At 42.2% G+C, this 22,245-nt stretch overlaps 1 protein-coding gene across 1 annotated transcript in view; it reads left to right on the forward strand.

Annotated features, from left to right (window-relative positions):
- MAPKAPK2 (MAPK activated protein kinase 2) overlaps positions 1 to 7,263 on the forward strand; it is a 95,316-nt gene extending 88,053 nt beyond the window's left edge. The window contains exons 8-10 of the mRNA XM_044446382.1: positions 3,407 to 3,492; positions 3,726 to 3,806; positions 5,334 to 7,263. Coding sequence (XP_044302317.1) covers positions 3,407 to 3,492; positions 3,726 to 3,806; positions 5,334 to 5,477 — 311 coding nt within the window. The 3' untranslated portion in view covers positions 5,478 to 7,263. The remainder of the gene's footprint in view (positions 1 to 3,406; positions 3,493 to 3,725; positions 3,807 to 5,333) is intronic.
- Positions 7,264 to 22,245: the final 14,982 nt, after the last annotated feature.

The raw sequence follows: 22,245 nt of genomic DNA on the forward strand, positions 1-22,245 counted from the left end.
CAGTCACTGTGAGGAGGGAAGCTCCCTTGGATACTGCAGGAGGACTGAGAGGGGAGGATTGGGGGTGATAACACATACTAAACTTGACTGCTTGTCTTCTGCGACCTATGCAGTGTATTAATGATGGGTAACACATTAGTCAATCAGTTTACTAGATGAGAAGGGTGGAGTTAATGCCAAAGAGAAAGCAGAGATCAAGGTAGCTTATTCTACAGAGGCACATAATTTATTTGCTGGCTGGGTTGTCATGTCATGTGAAAATGACCAGTACCTGGAATCCTGACTGGATCATCATGTTTTTCTATGCCAGTATTGTTGCAAGAGGGCAGGGTTGCTCAGATGTAGGGAAGAGTGCTGTGGGATTTGGCCCTCAGTATTAGAAAGATAATTGTCTTCATGCTTGATGAACCCACAGGTGCCTCTTGATAGTGCATGTCTGGTAAGATAGAATTGGTAGGTATGGAACACAAGAACATAGACCATTAGTTCATTTAATCCAGAGGAGTTTTTGCAGCTCTCCCTGGAGAAGGTATGCCTTTTATTGGAAGCTGGTAGCAGATGGTAAGAGATGGGCTTGTTTCTACCACGCTTGGCCAACTAGACCTGGCATAGGGGCTGAGAAAACAGCAGGAGACATTTTCCCTGTTTTGAAAGCCACCATATATTATGCAGTAGCAGCTGCATATTCATATACATGTTTTTGTCATTTTGTACATGTGGCAGGTTGGCATAGCTCCACTGTGTGCGTACCTGTATGAAATACATAGGTAGAGACATATTTATTTATTTAATTATTTAGGGAACTTCTATGCTGCCCCCTTCTCTGAAGCCTCGGGGCGGCTCACAAGCATAAATAAATAGCATCTTATAAAACAATATAAATTAAGTCGCCCTGGCCAAAGAATAAAATAAATAAATACTATTAACAATTAAAATAACGTTTGAATAAAAAGGTCTTCGCCTGGCACCGAAAAACAAATAACGACGGCGCCAGGAGGACCTCTCTGGGGAGCGCATTCCATAGATTGGGTGCCACCACAGAGAAAGCCCTCCTCCAAGTACTTATCCTCCTAATTTCCTTCACGGAGGGTTCCCGGAGAAGGGCCTCTCCCACTGATCTCAAGGGGTGGGTGGGCATATATGGACCTAAGCGCTCCTTCAGGTAACCAGGACCCAAGCCATTAAGGGCTTTATAGGTCATAACCAACACCTTGAATTGGGCCCGGACTTCAATGGGGAGCCAGTGAAGCTGACGGAGAACTGGAATCATGTGAACATAATGCCCAGTCCCCGTCAGCAGCCTGACAGCTCTATTTGGAACCAATTGAAGTATCCGGACTGTCTTCAAGGGCAGCCCCACATAGAGCATGTTACAGAAGTCAAGTCGGGAAGTCACCAACGCGTGTGTCACTGTCGCCAGGCAGTCGTACTCCAGGTAGGGGCGCAGCTGATGGATCAGCCGAAGCTGAAAGAAAGCGCTCCTCGCCACCGCTGTCACCTGAGCTTCCAGTGAAAGCTCTGGGTCGAGGAGCACTCCCAAGCTGCGGACCTTGTCCCTAAGAGGGAGTGCAACCCCATTCAGGACTTGGTTCAATTCACCTTCCCCGAAGCCCGATCCGCCAACCAACAGGACCTCCGTCTTGTCTGGATTGAGCTTCAGTTTATTGGCCCTCATCCAGCCCATTACCTTGGCCAGGCACCGGTTCAGCACAGCCACTGCCTCACCTGGATTGGTGGAGAACGAGAGGTAGAGCTGGGTATCATCAGCGTACTGATGATTCCGCAGCCCACACCTCCTGATGACCTCTCCCAGCGGTTTCATGTAGATGTTAAACAGCAAAGGGGACAAAATGGACCCCTGTGGTACTCCATGGCATAGCTGCCATGGCGCAGAGCCATAGTCCCCCAGCACCACCTTCTGGAATCGGCCATTGAGATAGGAGCGGAACCACTGCAAAGCAGTGCCTCCGACCCCCAATCCCACTAGCCTATCCAGAAGGATACCTTGGTCGATGGTATCAAAAGCTGCTGAAAGGTCCAGAAGAACCAACAGGGACGCACTCCCCCTGTCCTTCTCCCTGCACAGGTCATCGTACAGGGTGACCAAGGCAGATTCAGTACCGTACCTGGGTCTGAAGCCGGACTGAAATGGGTCCAGATAATCAGTTTCATCCAAGAGTGCTTGGAGTTGTCCCGCCACCACCCGCTCCAACACCTTGCCCAGAAACGGGATGTTGGCCACTGGTCTATAATTAGTTGCCATCTCTGGATCCAGTGATGCTTTCTTCAGGACCAGTCAGACTACTGCCTCCTTTAAAGGGGCAGGTACCCGACCCTCCCTCAGAGAAGCGTTAACCACTTCCAAGATCCTGGTCCCAATCCCATGCTTGGTGTTGTTTATTAACCAAGATGGGCAAGGGTCCAGTAAGCAGGTGGTGGGACGTACTCGTCCAAGCACCTTGTCTACATCATCAGGCTGCAATAACTGAAATTCATCCATTAATTTTGGACCAGACGGCGACATTGGTATCTCCCCAGAAGCCTCTGAATCACTAGTAGAATCTAGCTCGTGACGAATCTGAGCGATTTTCTCCCTGAAATGCTTGGCAGTCATCACAGCGGGCCTTCGAGGGTGGAACCAGATCTTTCTTAAGGCCAGGACGGGCCAGCCCTTCTACCACCCAAAAAAGCTCTGCCGGATGGCATTTTGAGGAGGCAATGGAAACGGAAAAGAATTTCTTTTTCGCTGCCCTCACCACCACAGCATAGGCCCTGTAATGGGCTCTCAAGTGTGTTCGGTCAGATTCATCCTGTAATCTCCTCCACCTATGCTCTAGCCAACTCCCGGCCTGCTTCATCGCCCGCAATTCAGATGTATACCAAGGGGAAGAGTGGGCTCTGCCTGGCAGGAGAGGATGCTTAGGAGTGATCGTGTCAACAGCCCTAGTCATATTTGGCACATATAAGGGTAGATGTAAAAGACTTTGCCTTAAGAATGTATGCTTTATAGGCTGCTTGGAGCAAATGCTGTTTTGGAAGAGGAAAGCATGTTGTAAATTCTTGAATATCATTTGAAAGTGAGTGAGAGTTCACTTTTTATATACATGTCAGAAGTTACATTAGAGGTCTAGCTAATAACTCCCTAGAATTCTGACATTTGGCCTTGCAGACATTACAGTGATAGTATTTATCATTTATATATAGTACTCGTGGAGACACTGGAGGTTAATATAAACCAAAGTATCTTCTACTTACACTGGAGCCATCACCCTTTATAACTTATCTCCCCTTTAGCTAGGCAAAAGTCTGTATTTTTGGCTACTTTTGTATGGTGATCCTGTTTTGGCATGAACTAGCAAGGTGCAGAGCCTGTTGATAATGCTGCTGTTTCCCCACCCCACTTCAGTCAAACAGCTGATCCGGAATTTGCTGAAAACAGATCCAACTCAGCGGATGACTATAACAGAGTTCATGAATCATCCATGGATCATGGTAAGATTTCACCTATTGGTTGTTTGGAAGAAACTTGTAATGATGCCCAGAGGCCACTGAGGCAGCAGAAAAACACAAGTTCATGAAAGCTTATGCCAGAATAAATGCATTAGTCTTTAAGAGCCATACGATTCCTTGATGCTTGATGAAGCTGTTTAGGCTGAGAAACAAGCGCAGGCTGCCCATAGCACCTTCATATCGCGACATAATCCCTGTTTGGCTTCCTTCTGCAGCAATCAATGCAGGTGCCACAGACGCCGCTGCACACTAGCAGGGTTTTGAAAGAAGAGAAGGACCTTTGGGAGGATGTAAAGGTAAGTTCTTCACCTGCTGCGGCTCACATATTCGTAAACTGTGGGATGAGGGTGAGGGAACTTCAGTTCTGAGGGATGATGGGCCCATCAGCCATTAGTGGTCCTGGAAGATTATGTCAGATATACAAACAACTTTTTCCCAGTCTTAATCCCAACTATGTTTTTATGCTAAAAAAACCCCCCCAAAACCTCAAGATGACAGTCTGGGAGCTTCAGCTGGTTCAGAATAAGGCAGCGAGGTTGCTAACTAGGACTAGACTGCTTGCCCATATTATGCCAGTCCTTTTTCAGTTGCAGTTAAGAGACAGGACCAATTCAAAGTTCTTGTCTTGACATATCAAGTCCTAAACAGATTCTTCTGTTTAGATTCTTCCCATATATCCCTGCCTAATCTCTTAGATGTACTGGAGAGGCCCTTCTTAGAGCCCCCCCCCCCCCGAAGTAAGGGGGATGACAAATAGGAAAGGGGCCTTCTCGGAGGTCGCACCCCATATGCAGAACATGCTCCTCAGTGAGGTGTGCCTGGTGCCTTCTTTGCTTTCTTTTAGGTGCCAGGAGAAAACCTTTTTATTCACCATACAGTTTAAAAATTAAATCTATTAATATTTTATTAAAAACAATTTTAGATTTGTTTGATCGTTGCTGCTGTGCCTGGGGTTGAGTTAGGACTGTTGTATTGACTAATAGTGGAACTGGAATTTGGAACATATTCCCTTTATTTAGGACAAAAATTGGTGAAAGTATAGCAAGAGTCAGTGACCAAAAGTAACTGGAAGCTCTTAAGCCAATCTTAAAGTACATCCCAAATGTGAGAAACAATAGATAAGCAAGTGTGAGAATAAAAAGATGTCTAAGATGTCAGAAGGCAGCTGCTCCTCACACTGAAGAAATCTGGTCATAGGGTGCTCGGTCATGGGGCATTTGGCAGGAAAAGCCTCCCACCCCGCAACTCCCGCCACTGCTGCGCAAGCAGCATCTCTCTTCTGCACCTGCCAACTCTCTCTGCTGTTGCTGCTGCTGCTAACCCAGAAGGTTGCTGGTTGCACACTCAGGACTTGGCGAGCATTTACAGACTTCCCCTCTGCTTGGCTCTCTTTGGAAGACCAGGCTGAGCACAAGAGGAAGCACATGAATGCTTGGAGGGAGAGATTTCTACAGGGTTTGTCCCATCCCAAATTGGGTATTCATTAACATCTGGAATACCCTACCCTGAAATAGGGTAGATTCTCTCAAGATGGGAAGGTTTATTGTGTGGGAGAGAGATGAAGATACTCACAGAGCTGTATCTCATGCATATTTAGATTGGGGAATACTGGGAATTGTAGGACTTCTTTCTGTATAAGCACTGCTAGCATTGAACTGTTGTATTCTCATAATGCTTGTTAAATATATGGATCTGATGGGTAACTGTTGATTTCTTCTAGGACCCCTGCTGTTTCATTCTGTAACTTTACTTGTCATGGAAGTCTATGGAGGTTCTGTCTCACTAATCAAATGCTTCTTTATTCCCTTTCTCCCACATTTTAGGAGGAAATGACAAGTGCCTTGGCCACTATGAGAGTGGATTATGAACAAATCAAGATTAAGAAAATTGAAGACTCATCTAACCCATTGCTTATGAAGAGGCGGAAGAAAACAACCCCCCCTGAACCTACAACACTCCCTCACTGAACGCTCAGTAGAATCCAGCCTGGTGATTGTGAAAGCAATAACTATATCTATATATTTTTAAAACAAATTGGAGATAAGACTGTCACAACAAACGCATGGAATTCAGATCTTTATACCAGACTAGTTATTTTTTTAGCTGCCCTTGTGGTTCTGACCGTCCTGGGGTCAGGCAGGAGACAGCTGCTCTCTGTACAATACATCTATATTATTTTTATTTTTTGTCCTATAGGGGGATGTTTCTGGTAATTGGATTTCTATTGATAAACTCTCCCTTTGTGTTTTTTTTCCCAAAGAGACACTGAAATTCCTGTGATCACCATTTAAGGGTTAATAATATATATCTATATATTTTTAAAACTACTGTAGAGTTGAAATCCAGACAGTCAACAGTCAAGTGCTAAGTTGGTTGTTGTTGTTGGGTTTGTTTTTAAGAGTTAAAAGGCTTTCAGTTTTGTGTCAAAGAAGGGCTGTTGCAGGCATTGTTGACACTGGTCTTCATTTAACACCAGGAACAATTTATTTGTTCTTGGACCTTAAGCTTAGTTTGCAGCTCTTCAACGTTATTGATAAAATGTCCAAAGTGCTAGACAGAAACCTTAAACTGGAAGCCTCTTTCTACCTGGGTATGCACAGGATTACTCACTTGTGTGTTTATGGATTGTATGTAATAATGTGGCAGGAGGTATATGAGGTGTCTCTAAGTATGGGCAGGAAGGCACCCACTTCTGTATTCTACCTTGACAGGTAGTGGTGGAATCTGTGATGCACCCAGAATTCAGTTATGATCTCAGGGTATTTGGGTGGCTGGGGCAAAGGAGAAGGAGCTTGTTGAGTCATTGACGATTGTTCTGTTTCATTTGCTGACACAGCCTTCCTGGAGTATAAGCCAGACTATGGCCTGTTGCCCAGTCCCCACCACCACCTCACTTGGGGAAAAAGCCTGTGTCCTGGGTGCATTTCAACTGATCTCATGCTGTAAAGTTACAGGCTCATGGCATCCATATCAATGAACATTTTGTTGTGACTGTTTTGTTGCTGTTCTTGTCGCTGTTTTTGGCAGCCCTAATGCTTGGCTTTACCGGGAAATTGCAACTCAATGGGAATTCATAGCACAGGCTCAAATCTGAGATACACTTCCCATTGAAGTATAACTTGAAACATACAGGGTCGATAGCCCAGCTGCCCATTCTCTTGTGCAAGATACAATGAGAAATGGAAGTATTGCAAAAATGGGGCTTTGCTTGGTGGATCCCTGGGTATTGCTTGACCACATGGCACAGATGTCAACAGTATGAGAAGATAACAGGGGTCCTGCCCAGAAAAGCATAAGGCCTCAGCTGTAGTTTGAAGAAGTGACGATGGAATCTATATGGGCCACAGACTTCAGCTGGAATTCTGCTTCACTGTTTTTGCCTAAAGCCATGTTCTCTTGAATCTTGACTCTTATTTTAACTGTTATCTTAGAAGAGGGTAAAGTGTTCCTTCACATAATAGTTTGCCTCATTATGCTGGTGGTCAATCGCTTTCCCCTACACTTCTGTATATCTTTAGTCCATGAATGAGTATCTTTTGCAACACTTGTTTCACTGGCATTTTAATGTTTCAAAACACATACTTTCTTTTCTTTTTTTAAAAGAAAGGTCTAGCTTTTAGGTGACATTTTAGACACTGTATGGAATTTTAATTTGTAAGGAAAAAAGTTTTACTTTTTTGGTGTCTCATTGCTGAAACAAGTTCTTTAATCTGTTTTCCCCCATTTTGAATTAAAGACACCTAATACATCCGAGTTTGTTTTTGTGTGATACCTTAGAAAGAAATCTTCCTGTTTGGTGTCACTGTCAGATACAAAACCAAAGCTGACTTTACTGTAAGAAAGGCTAGCTAAAGTAGTACCGAATATTCATTTACCAGCCCTTTCATTTCCCTAGATTCACTCTAATTAGGACAAACATTAGATACAACCCTAACTGTGTAACAGAGAAGTCTGATGAAAGAGGTTTCCAGATTTTATGATTTTAAAACAAATTGTGCCAAAATGAATACAAGCTGGGGGATTTGGGTATTTACCAGCAGTGGCTGCTCAGGCAAAGTAGAAATTAAGGAACCACATGAGTAGGATTCAAATCACATGGAAGAATCATGTTTCTGCCCCCACCCCCATGTTGTGATGTAAGCATTTATTCCTCTACATCAGCCTTCCCTAAACGTGTGTCTTCCAGACACATTTGGACTGCAACAGCCAGAATTCCCTGTCAGTGGCCCTGCTGGATGAGAATTCTGGGAGTTGCAGTCCAAATGCCTCTAAAGTCCAGCAAGCTGGGGAAGGCTGTTCTACATTATTCATTCCCTGTGTTGGCTCAGGCCTTGAATTGGTGCTTTGATGAACTTCAGATGGGGATTCATCCTTTGTGCTACCATGCAGCTCTAGCCACAAGGAAGGAACTGATGGATGTGCTTGCTGACTACAGATCTGCTAATCACCCCTTTAAATAATACCAATCTTTTATTTACTTCCCATTCTTGCAGTACGAATAATAAAAGTGCAAGTAACACATTTCTAAAAGCAGTGGCAAGAAACTTCAATACTACTTCAAAATTTCGAAAATGAAACACTGACAGAAATAATGCAGAGTGGAGTATAAAATGCTAATCAAAACAGAAGTTTCTTCAGTTTCTATCAAAAGATACACAAGAACAGTTCCTGGTGGATTTCAACTTGGGGAGCATTCCAAAATCATATGGTTGCCACAAAAAAGGCCCCTTTATGAGTTTACTCATCAAATATCCTGACATGGTCCAGGAAGCAGGGCCTTTGACAATGATCTTAATTCTTAATTCATAGGTGGACCTATGAAGAACAAGGAGTTCCTAACCAAAATAGAGAGGAACCTGGAAACAGAAAGCCAGAGGCAAATTGGAGAAAGATAATTTGACCTGCAAGCAGAAGTCTGGCCAGTGCATTTTAGACCAAGGGAAGGTTTTGTACCATCTACAATGGCAGTATGTAGAATCATAATCCAATATGGAGGCAACTGGCGCATAAAGCCATGCCCTGAATAGTTATTAGATCCAGAGTGCTGAGGAAAAGTGGTTGGAGGGAGAGAAGGGGTAATTATATCCCACTCTTTCTCCAAAGAAGAAAAAGCAACATAGATGGATCTTCCCTTCTTTCCTCAACACAAATACAAGATAGATTTGATTAAGATACAAGGTCACCTAATGAGACATGGAGCTGGGTAGGGGCTTGAAACACAATTCTCTGTAGTCTAAAATCGAACACTTAAGTTGCACACACCTCTCGCTCTCAGAGCTGCTAGCTATGACTCCAGCTGTGCTACTAAACTGCTTGTATGAACCTGTTGCTTTGTTAAGGGCTTTGCTTCTTACACAGTACTGCTAACCCACATTTTAGTGTGGATCACCTAGTAGAGGACCAAAAGCTGGAGGTTGGATACTATTAAGTTAACATAGGCTGACTTTTTCTTCCTGCCCTTCACATGCTAAAATGGTTATGAGAATAGGACTTTCTCATGGAAGAGAATCAGTTACATTTTGCTACCAAAGACCTGCGTGTACTAATTCACTTGTCATAACCCAGAGTGTGCACCATGTTCTCTTGGACTATGGAGAAAGCATAGAGAATAACTGCATTGCCTGACAGTTTCATTTGCATCTGTATTGAACTCAGACCAGAAGTATTACAATATAAAATTGGGCTATTATATTTAAAGGACTGCTCCCTGTATTCCTGCCTTATGCCATTTTAGTGCTTTCAGAATTTGTTCAGTAGTCCAAAGGCTTGATTATCATGGGAGTTGTTTGCACACATGTGCATGCACATGCGCACAGCCTTAGATATAAGGGTGACCAGATAGATTCTTTCATTCTAATAAAACAGAATCTGAAAAAAGGCCTTTATATATTCCATGTTGGTTATTTGGTTACACATGTGAAAGTTAAGACTTTTTATCATACAGTTTCTGTAACAACAGTCCTACACATATCTACTAGAAATTGTATTGACTTCAGTGGGACTTACTCCCAGATGAATGAATGTAGGACTACAGCCTAATTGCCGTAAGAAGAAAAGAACTGTGCTGCGTAGGATGAAAGGCCAATTTAATTCAGCAATCTGTTTCACACAGTGGCCCCACTTGATGTCTATGGGAAGCCCACAAGCAGGGTATGTGTGCAATGGCACCCCCCACTTACGGTTCTCAAAATCTGGTATGCAGAAGTATGCCCCTGAGAGCGGAGAAAGCATACAGCTATTGATAACCTTATCCTCCATGAGTTTAATTCCTTTCTGAGCCTCCTTTGTCTAATCATCACCACATACTGTGGCATATAGAAGTATATACTTACTATTGTGATAGCAGAACTTACTGTTTAACTATGTCCTATGTAAAGACATTCTTTGTCCTGAATTTCCCACAATTGAGCATCATGAAATAACCCTGGGTTCTAATCTTATGAGAGGGAGAAAAACTATACTTTCTCCATAATATACTTAGAATACAGAAACCTGTTAATTCTGTTCAACCAATACAGATTACTGCCTGAAAACCTTTCTACTTTCCACACCTTCCATAACTTATTAAATATTTCTATACCATCTTATATTTTCAAAAAAATCTCAAAATGGTGTACAAAAGAAAAGGATTAGAACTAGGCAACAGTACTTGATTTAAAATACAGTAGATTTTATGAAAACCAACTGAATGAGTAAAGAGTTGGAACCAGGAAAACATCCCTGGGGAGCATATTGCACAATCAGGGCTGCTGCCGAGAAGGTCCCTCTCCTAGTAACAGCCTTACTCAGTTCCTTCAAGGAGGGCTCTTGGAGAAGGACCTCCACTGATGATCTGAAAGGCTGGGCAGGAGTCTATGGAAGGAGACTTTCTGTTAGAAATCCAGATAGAATTATGTGCATCTCTTATCATCTCTCTCTTTACACACACTTAAAAAAAACTGTTTAATCAATTCTTGTGTAAACCATCATGAGATTTTTTAATGAAAGACAGTATAGAACATTTTAAATAAAATAAATACATAAATATGTTTATGTACATTTACACAATAAGCCTTGAGAGTATGGCCTAAGTCTCCAGCCTGGTGACTAGTCATTGGAAATCAAGGCTATTCCTAAGCACTTAGTCTTCAGTAGGTTCAGTGCATAGTTGTCTTAGACTTGGGTGAAGGCAGATGCAACACGAAGTATGAAAAGTGTTTGGAACGCACAATTGCTACTCTAAAGTTGCATCTATCTGCTCTGTGATAAATAAAGGGTGACAGAATGCAGGGAATTCCTCTATACATTAGCTGGCTGTATTTGCAAGAAGCCTCCACTAGATGGAGCCAGTTGTCTAGCTTTGATGTAATTAATCACTATCTTTAACATTAGTCTGAGCACTCAGACCTATGCTGGTTTGGAGAAAGGTGTGTAAATGCTGGAGGCTTCCAAGGGAGTGGCTTCTGTTCTCTAGATTTTCTTGGACAGTTTCAGTAGTATGAATTCCACAGGCAATATTTCATTGAAACATTTCTGGCCAAGTTATTTTAATATGCTGGAATGGGGGAGTGTTGAAGGGATTGTAGGGATGGGTGCCAGACATTGATAGATGCACACCTGTTTGCCTCTGGTTTTATTTTATTTGGTTACTTATATTCTGCATTTCTGCCAAAAAGAGTGCGTAAAGTGGCTAAAAACAAAATGCAGATTAAAATTGAATTTTAATGGGATTGTGCTGATAGCAAGTGACTGGCTGATGCTGGTCAAAGTCAGTCCCACATTGAGCAAGTTACAGTAAGCCAAACAGGATGTAACTGACTATGGTATGCACAGCCATGGCTTGATCAAATATCACTAGGAAGATGCAAAGTTGGTTCTCTAGCCTCAGATCTGGGGATCCTGATTCAGGGCTGAATCTAGGAGTGTACCCACACTGTGCACCTGAATCTTCAAGAGGAGTGCATCTCCATACAATACAGGTTGAATTCCTATTCTCTATCCAGGGGTATTTCTCCCTTGTTTGAATTAAGCTTCAAATCAAGCCCTTATCCAGTCCATTATTGACATCAGACACTGATATAAAACTAGATCAGCTTCCTTGGATTTAGTTGAAAAGGAGAAAAAGAGTTGGATACCCTTAGCATACTTGTGGCATGAAACCCCCAAAGTCCAGACAACTTTCCCAGTGGATTCATGTAAATAGAGTGGCAGATAAGAAGAAGCAACAAAACAGGCCGATGACCATGGCAGCAAATAGGAATCCCCTGCATCACCTGCTGAGATCACTCCTGCAAGAGGGACTGGAATCACAATGGAGCAGTGCCTCCTAGTCCCATCTATGACAGATACCTCAGTAGAATACCATAGTCAATGCATGTTGAATGTTGTTGGGAATGAATGTTGTTGAGAAGTCCAGCAGAATCAAGAGGGATACACTTGGCTATCCAGTTCCTGGTTTGGATCAAGCTCCAAGTTGACCAAAACAGCTTATGTCCCATAATCACAGATGAAGTCAGATTGAAATGGATCTAGATAATTCACCTCATCCAGAAATGGCTAGAGGTGAAAAAAGTCACATGTTCTACCACCTCGCCAAAGAATAGAAGAATGGCTGAAAATCATCCAATATGGCAAACGTTTGGAATAATTCTTCACAGAGATCTTACTACCACCTTCTTTAGGCAAGAAGGAAATCACATCTTGCAATAACAAATGTTCGCACTATGCTTACGGTCTCAGCCAGTTTCTCGCCAGCTGTGTGTGTGTATTTAAGCCAGGGAAGGCAACAGTTCAGCACACAAGCAGTAGGCCTTATCTCTCAGTGAATCCTGTGTATATTCTGAAAAGTATTCATTATATCTGGACAAGCAGGGGCCAAACCTAGATCCACCAGATGTGTATAAACTATGGCATCCAAACAGATATGGATATGATTAATGTTATTTGTGAAACATGGTGTAAATTGGTTCCAATGGGCTATTGAGTAGTTCACATTTTCTTCTCATGGGTCAGCATGTTACAGGCCTTTGCCTCTGCCCCCCCGCCAAAAAAATCTATAGGACGGCTGCAGAAATAGTCATGACCAATAAGTATGGTTGCTTCTCTCCCCTCACTGTCAAGGAGAAGACTTTCAAATGGTCTCTAGTCCATGATCATTCTAGGTTTTTCACCTGTGTCTCTGCAACCATTATCCAATTTGTTTCATTTCCCCTGACACCCTCAAATATCAGAGGGCCTCTCTGGCTTTATTTAGTGTGAGAGGACACTCGTGAGAAGACACTCAGAAGCATCTGTATCAACTTGTCAGGCCATTTCTGCATTCCAGAGATCAACCAAGTGCTCTGACAAAATTGCCTGCCAGAGTAGCAGGAAAATCCCCCCAAACCATCCGAAAATCATTTGGATTCATCAGTTTCCTGCGGTGTACCATCTTAATTGAGTCTCTGCCTCTGTAGAGGCTCTAGGTCCAAGTAACCCTGAACTCCATAAGCTAAAGATCTCTCCATGACAATGCAACTAAATAGATTATCATCTACCCTCCCAATGCAGAACGTATGCTCTGTCAAATGAATGGAGGCAAATACTAACTGGAAGAGACCCATGATGGTCATGTAGGTCATGAAGTCTTCCCTTTCCCAACCAGTATCCAGCACATGACAGTGAGATTCCAGCACCATTCCTGAGACCACACTGGCTAGCCCAGGAGGTGAGGCTGTTTAGAGGCAGGGCAGGTGCTACGCCAACAGAATTCCTATTGCGTCAAATGCCCACTTCATACACATACACTAAAAACTAGAAGATTGAAAGATGGAACACCTGGAGAGAGGGATAGAATCACAATAGACCACTGCATTCCCTTCTCCCAGGGCCCCCCCCCCCCCCAGTTTAGCCAGCTGCAACATGGCCAACCTAGATGGGCAAACCTGAAAGCAATTTGTTCCCCAGTTTGTGTTGCCAGGCAGTATTATCATCTTTACATATACAAAATGCTGTGAAAGTCCTTGCAATGACTACTATTGGAAATTACAGGTTTTGACTATCTTCTTGATGAGCAAACATTTCAAACTACATTTGTTATATGGAGTGAATTGTCATTTTGGAAGCCATTGACTAAACAAAGGGATTCAACAAGTTAACCACCTCAGGGTGACTCAGGAAACCAGAGAAACCTCTTGCTGTTGCAGATTCTCAAGCAAGTGTATTGTTTAGGCTGATTAGCAACGTTGTTGCCCTGTAGTTAATGCTACCCACAGAGTTAGAGGCATGTGTACCAGTTTCTGCAATGCTGCTTGCATGCTCACTCAGTTGTGCAAGCCATGGCTTTGTGGTGGCATTATGTTCCACTTCATGCACTCATAATTATTTGGTGACAGCCATGATCTAAGAAATATTTAGAAAAGAAACTTGAGAATCTTCACACACATCCATAATGACATGAATTTCTGTGATGTAGAATGCATTGATTCAGCTGTGGGTTTTACACACACACACAAACACACACACACATGAATTTGACACAACCTATATCAGACAATTGGGTATTGCTGCCTGTTGATCAATTCAGTGAGCTTTTTGGTCAATTAAGGACTAGAACTTGGATCTCCCAATTACTAGTCAACCACTATGACAGGTTAAAGTGGCTTTATTCTATTCTAACTTTATTGTTAGAGTTTATTGTTTTTATTGGCTTCATTGTGCCTTTCATCAAGCTTGGTTATTTTTATATTTTATTTCAAAGATGTTGCATACCTGAATGTGCAGAAGGAACATCACTGATATCTATAGAATTCATAGAAACATTCTATAAAGAACATTTATCCTTTGTTTTCTGGAACCCCTAAAAGACTATAATTAAGAACACTTAGATGTGGGAGTTTAATTTGGAAAAATATAGATGCATTGCTCCTTGAGAGCTGAGCTAGCAACATTTGCTTGAGAACTTTCTCTCTAAACCTCATTGAGTTGTACTTTGGACCACTGAAATGAACTCATTTTTAGTTCAAGTTCTCACCACCTCCTACTCATAGGCAAAACAATTCCACTTAGTAATGATGTCTTCAAGGAAATGAACACAATTTAATGTATTCACCACCTCCCTATACATGTGAGTTTTGTTGTCACCTACTAGCAAAGTGTGAGGAAAAAAGGTGTGTCGTTCCTTCCAAAACAGAATTGCCACCCTAAGAATTTAATTATTCTTAATCATAGTTCTCCTATCAACATTCATACAACATATACATACAACGTAACATACCAAAAGTTTAAGGCTCTCACAGTATGCTTTCAAGACTGAGAAGTAGACACATAACTCTTTCCTTCTTGTTTTTCTCTCTAGATATTAAACAGACCACTGGTATCAGAATATCTTTAATTCTCACAGTTATTGATAATTCCTGTAAGGCAGAGAAATACTGTCATTCATCCCTATCACTTTTATTGATGATAGATGAGAGAGAGAGCAACATAACAGTAGAACTGTTCAACCGAACCCAACAGACTTGCAAGGGGACACCTGTTGGCTACTAGTCTGCCCATGGATAGAAGAGATGTTTGGACTGGGACAGGGTTTTTATCTCAGTTATCCAACAGAAGAACCAGTCTGAACTGTGAAGCCAGCATTGTATTACGATGTCTGTCTGTCTGTCTGTCTGTCTGTCTGTCTGTCTGTCTGTCTGTCTTTAAATATTTCTATACAGATAAGTACTTAAAAACCCAGAACTGGTTGATATTAGAATCACATTTAAAATATAATTTCAAAAGCATTTCCAATTACACTTATAATAATACAGAGCATATAATTTAATTGCATGCTAGGAATCCTGGGTGAATATGTTTTGAAAATCATTTGAAAGGTACCACATTTTCAGCCTCCTTTTTCAATTTTCCATGGGTGGGCACCACAAATGAAAAGACACACAATTGAGGCAGTACATGGCAACATGCCAGTGATTTTGAATGACCAGCAAGTCTTCATCTCAAGGGTCAGTTGGGTATACATAAAGAAAGGTGATCTGCTAGGTATCCTAGCCCCGAGTTGTCCAAAAGACTATGCTTTGTCAACCTTGAATGTGGCTCCATAGCTAATAGGCAGCCAGTATAGTTTTTATTTAACACAGATCCTATGTGAGCAAAGCTGGATGTCTTGCTGAGTCCTCCAGCTGCAGCATTTTACACTAGTTGCTGCTTCTGAACCAGGCCCTAAAGCAGCCCACCCAGGGTACATTACCATAGTTTGATTGTGCATTAATTACTATGGCCAGATTATCCCTATCCTGGAATGAGTGTATTTGGCATACCAGACAAGGCTAATAGAAGACATCAAGATCCCCTGGGCCTCTCGTGACAAAGATGGATCCAGGAGTACTTCTGAGCAACATTCCTGCTCCTTCAAAGGGGCTACAACTCTATTCAGAACAGCCTATTCTGCAGACACGGGAACTACCAACCCATAGGTTCTCTCTCTCAGCAGGATGCAGCTTAGCCCTGAGCGAAGCCATAACTGTGTCCAGGCACCAGTCCTGAATATGCAAGGCTGTTCCTGATTTAGTTCCCACAGAGGAATAGTATGACCAGTCTTCATTATACTGGTGAAATCTCCTGATGACCACTCCTGACATCTTCATAATATTGGGGACAAGATGGTGGCCTTGTATCCAAGCTGATAGCCAGCAGGAACAGGATTTCCTGTACCAACCTGGCATCTTAGAACAGAAGAGAACAATTTCATTCTCAATATGTGTTTCAAATATGCCTCAGTCAGCAACAGATCATTCAAAAGCTCACTTCCTCCCAACAATTCTTGATAATATTCCACAGGTCCAATGAAGAATGGGCTCTCGTATGTCATGGGAGGGATGTTTGCGGTGCTTTTTTTGTCATAGAACGCACCGGAACAGAGTTCCGGCACCTTTTTTTGACAGATTTTCCCAGTTTTAAAAATAACTTTTGAAAATTTGATGTTTGGTCCATGTGGATTTGAATTGCCCTGTCGAGCATAGCAGATTGGCAGCAAAATCATTAAAATGGTGCATGCAGGCTGCTTGTGTGTCGAGTCTGATGCATGCGTACTTTGTCCACACTGGTTGTTATGGCGCTGCTCAGCTTGTGGTGCTGCTTGGCTTGTGATTGGTCGTGTGGTCGTGCATTGAGTGCTTACTGCGGGCAGCAAACGTTATGTTTCGTTACACAACTGATGTGTGTAGGTGTGTGTTCAGTGCTTGACTACGTATGAGAAGTAAATAATTTCATTAGTTCTGGCATCTTTTTTCTTACCAAAAAAACACTGGATGTTTGAGTATCCTCTACTTAGTGGTTGGCATTAGTCTTTTACCCATTATCTCAACCACCTCATTTCCAAGCAGCTCAAACCCTGGGGTCAATTTATTTAGAGAAGCAATTTGGACTGGAGCAATTATGTCAGTGGCTCTGGTCATTTCAGAATCAGAGACAAACTTCCCAATGATGAACTAGACCCATAGGAACCAGTAGCTTTGAGACTAGATTGTGTGTTTACTGTTAGAAGTTAAGATGAGTGTCTTAATTCTACAAAAGATAAAGTGGGTTTCTTAATTACAATCTCTTTTGGTACAATAACAACAACCCTGTGGGGTACATTGGGTTGTGAGTCTGTGACTGGCTTATCCAGTGAACTTCATGGTTGAGTGGAGGCTAGAACTCAGATTTTTCTGTTCTCCAGTCCAACACTCTAACCACACAGGATCTCAGATGTTCAGTAATAATGTAACCATTTTATTTTGAGATGGAAAAGTGCAGGCCTTCCAAGCTTTTCCAGATGGTTCTTATCAGGCTTATTTATTTATTAGCTCTTTGGCCCTGGGCGGGGAGGAGCAGATGCATCTGCTACCACCAAGTTAAAAGCAAAGAAAGGAAGGGGAGGAGGGAGGGAAGGGAAGGGAAGGGAAGGGAAGGGAAGGGAAGGGAAGGGAAGGATGGACTTGCTGGTGGGCAGCGGAAAGACAGCATGGGTGGTTGGACAGTTATGACTGCAGGGCCAGGGATCCATGAGGCAGAGTGGCTTCAGGAAGCAGATTGGGAGAGCAGTTGGTTATACTTCCCCATCCATTCCATTGGCCGCCAACAGTAACAACCATTTGCATTTCCTTGATAAGCAAGATGTCATCCACTGGATCTCATTCAAGAAAATGTTGCATGGCCACTTCCTGCATATGACTTACACTAAGTGGGTGTCAGTTATGATTTTATCTGCAAGGTGTCGCCTAAACTTGCCACAGCAGGTCACAGATTTCAGCTAGGTTGCAACAGGTTTCTTTCCATGTTGTCCCCACCAACTAAGTAACTTACCATCAACCATCACTTAAACTGAAAGAGCCAAGCTGGTGCCCTCCAGATGTTTGGGACTTTAATTGCCGCAACGGCCATGCTGGTTGGGGCTGATGGAAGTTGTAGTCCAAGATATATTATCTACCAAGGCTGTTCTAAGCCTTTCTGAGCTGTGTGGCTGATGCAGAAATAATTCAACAGCTGTACTTTTCCTCCATCTTGAAATAAAGTGACAGGGAATCACCTACTGAAGTTGTTAAAGGCACAGGAGATGAAAAGGAAAGAAAAAGGTAGCAGTACTCTCAATCCATAGGTGGGGCTGTGTGGTCTGATTGAAGGGCTTTTTCACCTCCTCTCCTCATTTCTGTCTATGTTAAAATAAATATCCCACTAGAAGACCGAAGCTGGAATCAATGTACTCTTCCCTGTGGCTGTCTGCATAAGGGCTTGTATGACTTCTAGCATCAGGATGACTTGCCCAGGCCAACTCATATTTTAATTTCCAAAGCAAGGTAACATATACCCTTGGGACTCAGCAAGAAGCACTGTCATGGCATTGTCCTCTGACTGACAGTCAAGGAGCAGGAAATTGGTGCTGAAATAATATTTCAAAGAATGCATTCATATATTTGTCTAGAAATTATCTATAGGATCAATCTAAATGAGCATTTTATCCTATTATTATTTCTTCTGACAATCTCTTATGTCACATGGTACAGTCTACAACCTATTTCTCACTCAATATCCATTTCCCCCTGAGCTGTTTTCTTCAGTGACTGCAGTTCTCTTGTGCTAGAAGCCAGGTGTGTTCCACAAAGATTACTGTATTTTTCGCTCTATAAGATGTACCTGACCATAAGACACACCTAGTTTTTAGAGGAGGAAAACAAGAAAAAAATATTCTGAATCAAATGGTTTACTAAACTATTTAATAAACTATAACAGAATACAGTAATACCGTATTTCAACCTTGTAAAGTGAACAGCAGTCAACAGTGGCATTAAGAACCATCATCACTGCCATTAACAAAAGAGAGACTTTAAAGTTCGAGTACTCTTCTAGTTTTCGTTGAACCCATAGAACTCATCATCACTAGAGTCAGAATTTATGAAGCTCTGTTACTCACAATCACTGACATCACTTTCTTAGTCAGTAGTGGAATTATTGAAGGAATCCACAATCTACACCAGTTATACAAGAGCTGCTGCAGACAATTCAATAACAAATCTAAAAAAGCCAGTAATGTCCACGCTGCCCTACTAGTAAATAATAGAAAAAAACTTCTGACAAAAAATGAGATATTGTACGGTAAATCAAACACACAGCGGACTAAGTAGCCTTTGAAGAATAAACTTCATACACAAAGGTAATGCTGTTCAAATATCCACTGATCCTAAAAAAAATGTGTCTGATCAACTAACAGAGAACTGATCCATGGAAAGCTTCCTGATAATCACAGGCACATTCCCCATCACTTCCCCATGGGCTTCATTAAAAGATGGGTTGCCATTTGAAAATGCACACTGACCTGTGATTAACAGCTCTCACCTGAGCCAGAGGAGGTGGGCGGAGCAAGGAGTGCCGAGCGCGTGCCGGCCAGGTGGTACCATGTGGGGCTGGCAGTGTGCTGGCGGTGGTCTTCCGGGCGGCGTGGCGGTGGCAGGTCTTCCCGGGCAGTGGGGGTGAGCAGTCCATCTTGCCGTGCGGCCGGCGGGTTAAAGCCCGCGGCTCCTCCTCCTCCGCACCGCTCCCCCTGAGCGGCACAGCTCTCACCTGCGCCGGAGGGGGGGGGGGTGGAGCAGGGCGCGCCAAGCACATGCCGGCCAGGTGGTGCCACGTGGTGCAGGCGGCTGGCAGCGTCCCAGGCGTCGGGCACACACACATTTGCTCTATAAGAAGCACAGACATTTCCCCTTACTTTTGAGGGGGAAAAAAGTGCGTCTTATAGAGCAAAAAATACGGTACTTTAACTCATTCTGCAGAGAATGACTTTCAAGGTGTATGAGCTGGTTTTGCAACATTTCTTTCCTCGTGCCACACACTTATAGTACTTCATCTTTTACTTCCTTCCTTTCTGCACATGGATTTTTTGCAGAATTTGTGGGCAGAAAATTCATGATATTTAGAGCTGTTTTCCCTTGTGCACCAAGGCAGTATAGCTGTGAATAACCACCCAATTTATTTTTAAGACTGCATTCCTGCACAACTCCAAAAGTCCACCTGAAATGACCAGCCTGAAATGCCACAGAAACCTTCTATTTTCCCCACAATTAGAACACTATAAAATGGAGTGATTGTATTTGCAACTGAGTATTTTCTATAATATACATTATTATATTCATTAATATTTGACCACAGAGCAGCAATTATGTCTGAAAACGTCCTGGAGTAGCATTGCTTGACGCACAAACTGCTCTAATATAGCTGATATCTGATGAACTGTACAGGGAAAGCATTGGGTGAATTACTGAAGCAAATCCACCCACTGTGGAGCTGAAATAATATTTGCAAATACTATTTCAGCAGTAAAAATTGAGGTGGGATATTTCAAGTTCAAAGCAACACATTTTCTCTTCTATGAAATTTTATTTCAGAATTGGAATCTTTTAAACTTCGTTGGAATCTGTTGCTTGCTTTGTCAGGCTTCAAGTACGAGATCTTAGAAACTCTTAGATGTGCCCAGATATTAAATGTTGTTGCATGTACATGTCAGCAAGCAAATGCAACTCAGTTCATGTGTGTGTTTAAGAAATACTGTCATGTATATAAAATATTGAAATCAGTTGAATATGAAAAACTTAAATATTTATAACAAAATACAAGGTGAATGCCTAGCAAATTTTTGAACATTCGAAGAGTATTTGGAGACTATTTGTCAGCAAAATGCACATAAGACATTTTGGGGAGGGAAATTATACTTTTGCTCTAATGTTCTTAGAATATGCCTCTTATTATGCCTTAGATGCTCTGAGCAGAATATACTTTAGTGCCTTGTCTTCATGAAAGGCTAGTTCAAATATCCAGAACATCTGCTTTAGAAAGAACATTTTTATAGCAAGATTGTCTTATTTTTAAAATGGGCTGCTCTTTTAAAGATGCTTGTTTGTAGAAGATTTTTTCCTGTGGCAATTCTAGTTTTTGAAATGGGTATGAGTTGAGGGATTGCCACAGGACACTATCTTCTATAAGCAAATTCCTCTAAATTGTTATTTTATATTAAAAAAAAAAAACCTTTACCGCAAAAATGTGTTTCTGTCTCTGACTTTCTAGTTGCATTGGTCTGATCAATGGTTAGATCAGATACACAAGATAAACCTACTTCATCCCTTTCTGACCAAGTTTTACATAGCACTTTTCTGAATGCCAGCAACTCTATACATTTCCTTTAACTCTGGACTAAAAAAGTTACTATTTCTCTTTGCCAATAACCTCATTGCTGGTGTACCCACCCAAATTTCCCTTTGTCAGGGGACGCTTACTAAAAGCACATTCACATTTCTATTCTTAGGTGAATTGTTGAAAAAGTCACATGACCTGTTGACTAGCTGTGGTAAACCAACATATGTAGGAAAATTACTTCATGAATACCTTAATTTGTTTCTGAGAAGCTGCCTAATGATTATAAATGAGTGTGACCTTCACCCCATGTTCCTCACAGCCCTTACCACATTTTTTTTTGACTCATGGAACCAACTGGAAGCCTTCTAGAGGGAATGAAAAACATTGTTATTCCAAGTGTTTAAACAGACATTTCAACAATTATTTCCTCAGACATAGGCCTTGGGCCATGTTAATTGATGAGGAGTTAATGGGCGAAAGTGAAAGCGAACACTTGAGAGGTTGGTGTTAGAATGACCAATTTAGAGATAAAAATGGCTGCAGAGGCCAATGGGATATGATAGAGAAAATCATGGCATCCAAATTTGTTCCAGAGGATTGGGGGACCTCTAGAGGAAATCTGGAGAAATGTGTGAGGAAGTTACAGGGGGAAGAGAAGACATAGACTTGCTGGGAGTATCTTTCTACTGGCAGAGTACAGATGTCCAACTCCTCCATAGAACTGGTGAAAAGTAATATTCATAAAGCTTTTTCTTACCATAGTGCAGGAATATGTGCACCAAAACCGCCCCGTTATGACCCCAGGATCAGAATGACTGTACGCTGGCCATACTAATGTGACTGGTAGGCTCATGTTTCCCACTCCATTCCCTTCTCCCTAGGTAGTACCCATGCCTGCATGGACGTGCGCTTCCCCACTTTTATTCCTTGATGGATTTAGACTGGTACATGCTGGTGGCTGTGCATATTCCAGTGATGTGTTTGAGAACTTTACTCCAAATCTCAAATCAAGTCCCAGGTCTTTACATTCAAGTCTAAGGCAATGCGCTCCCCAGAGAAGTCCGCCTGGCGCTGTCGTTATTTGTTTTTCAGCACCAAGCTAAGACCTTTTTATTT

The sequence above is a fragment of the Varanus komodoensis genome, unplaced genomic scaffold, assembly GCF_004798865.1.
Source record: "Varanus komodoensis strain SLA01 unplaced genomic scaffold, ASM479886v1 scaffold1, whole genome shotgun sequence".
In the NCBI taxonomy this organism is placed as follows: domain Eukaryota; kingdom Metazoa; phylum Chordata; class Lepidosauria; order Squamata; family Varanidae; genus Varanus; species Varanus komodoensis.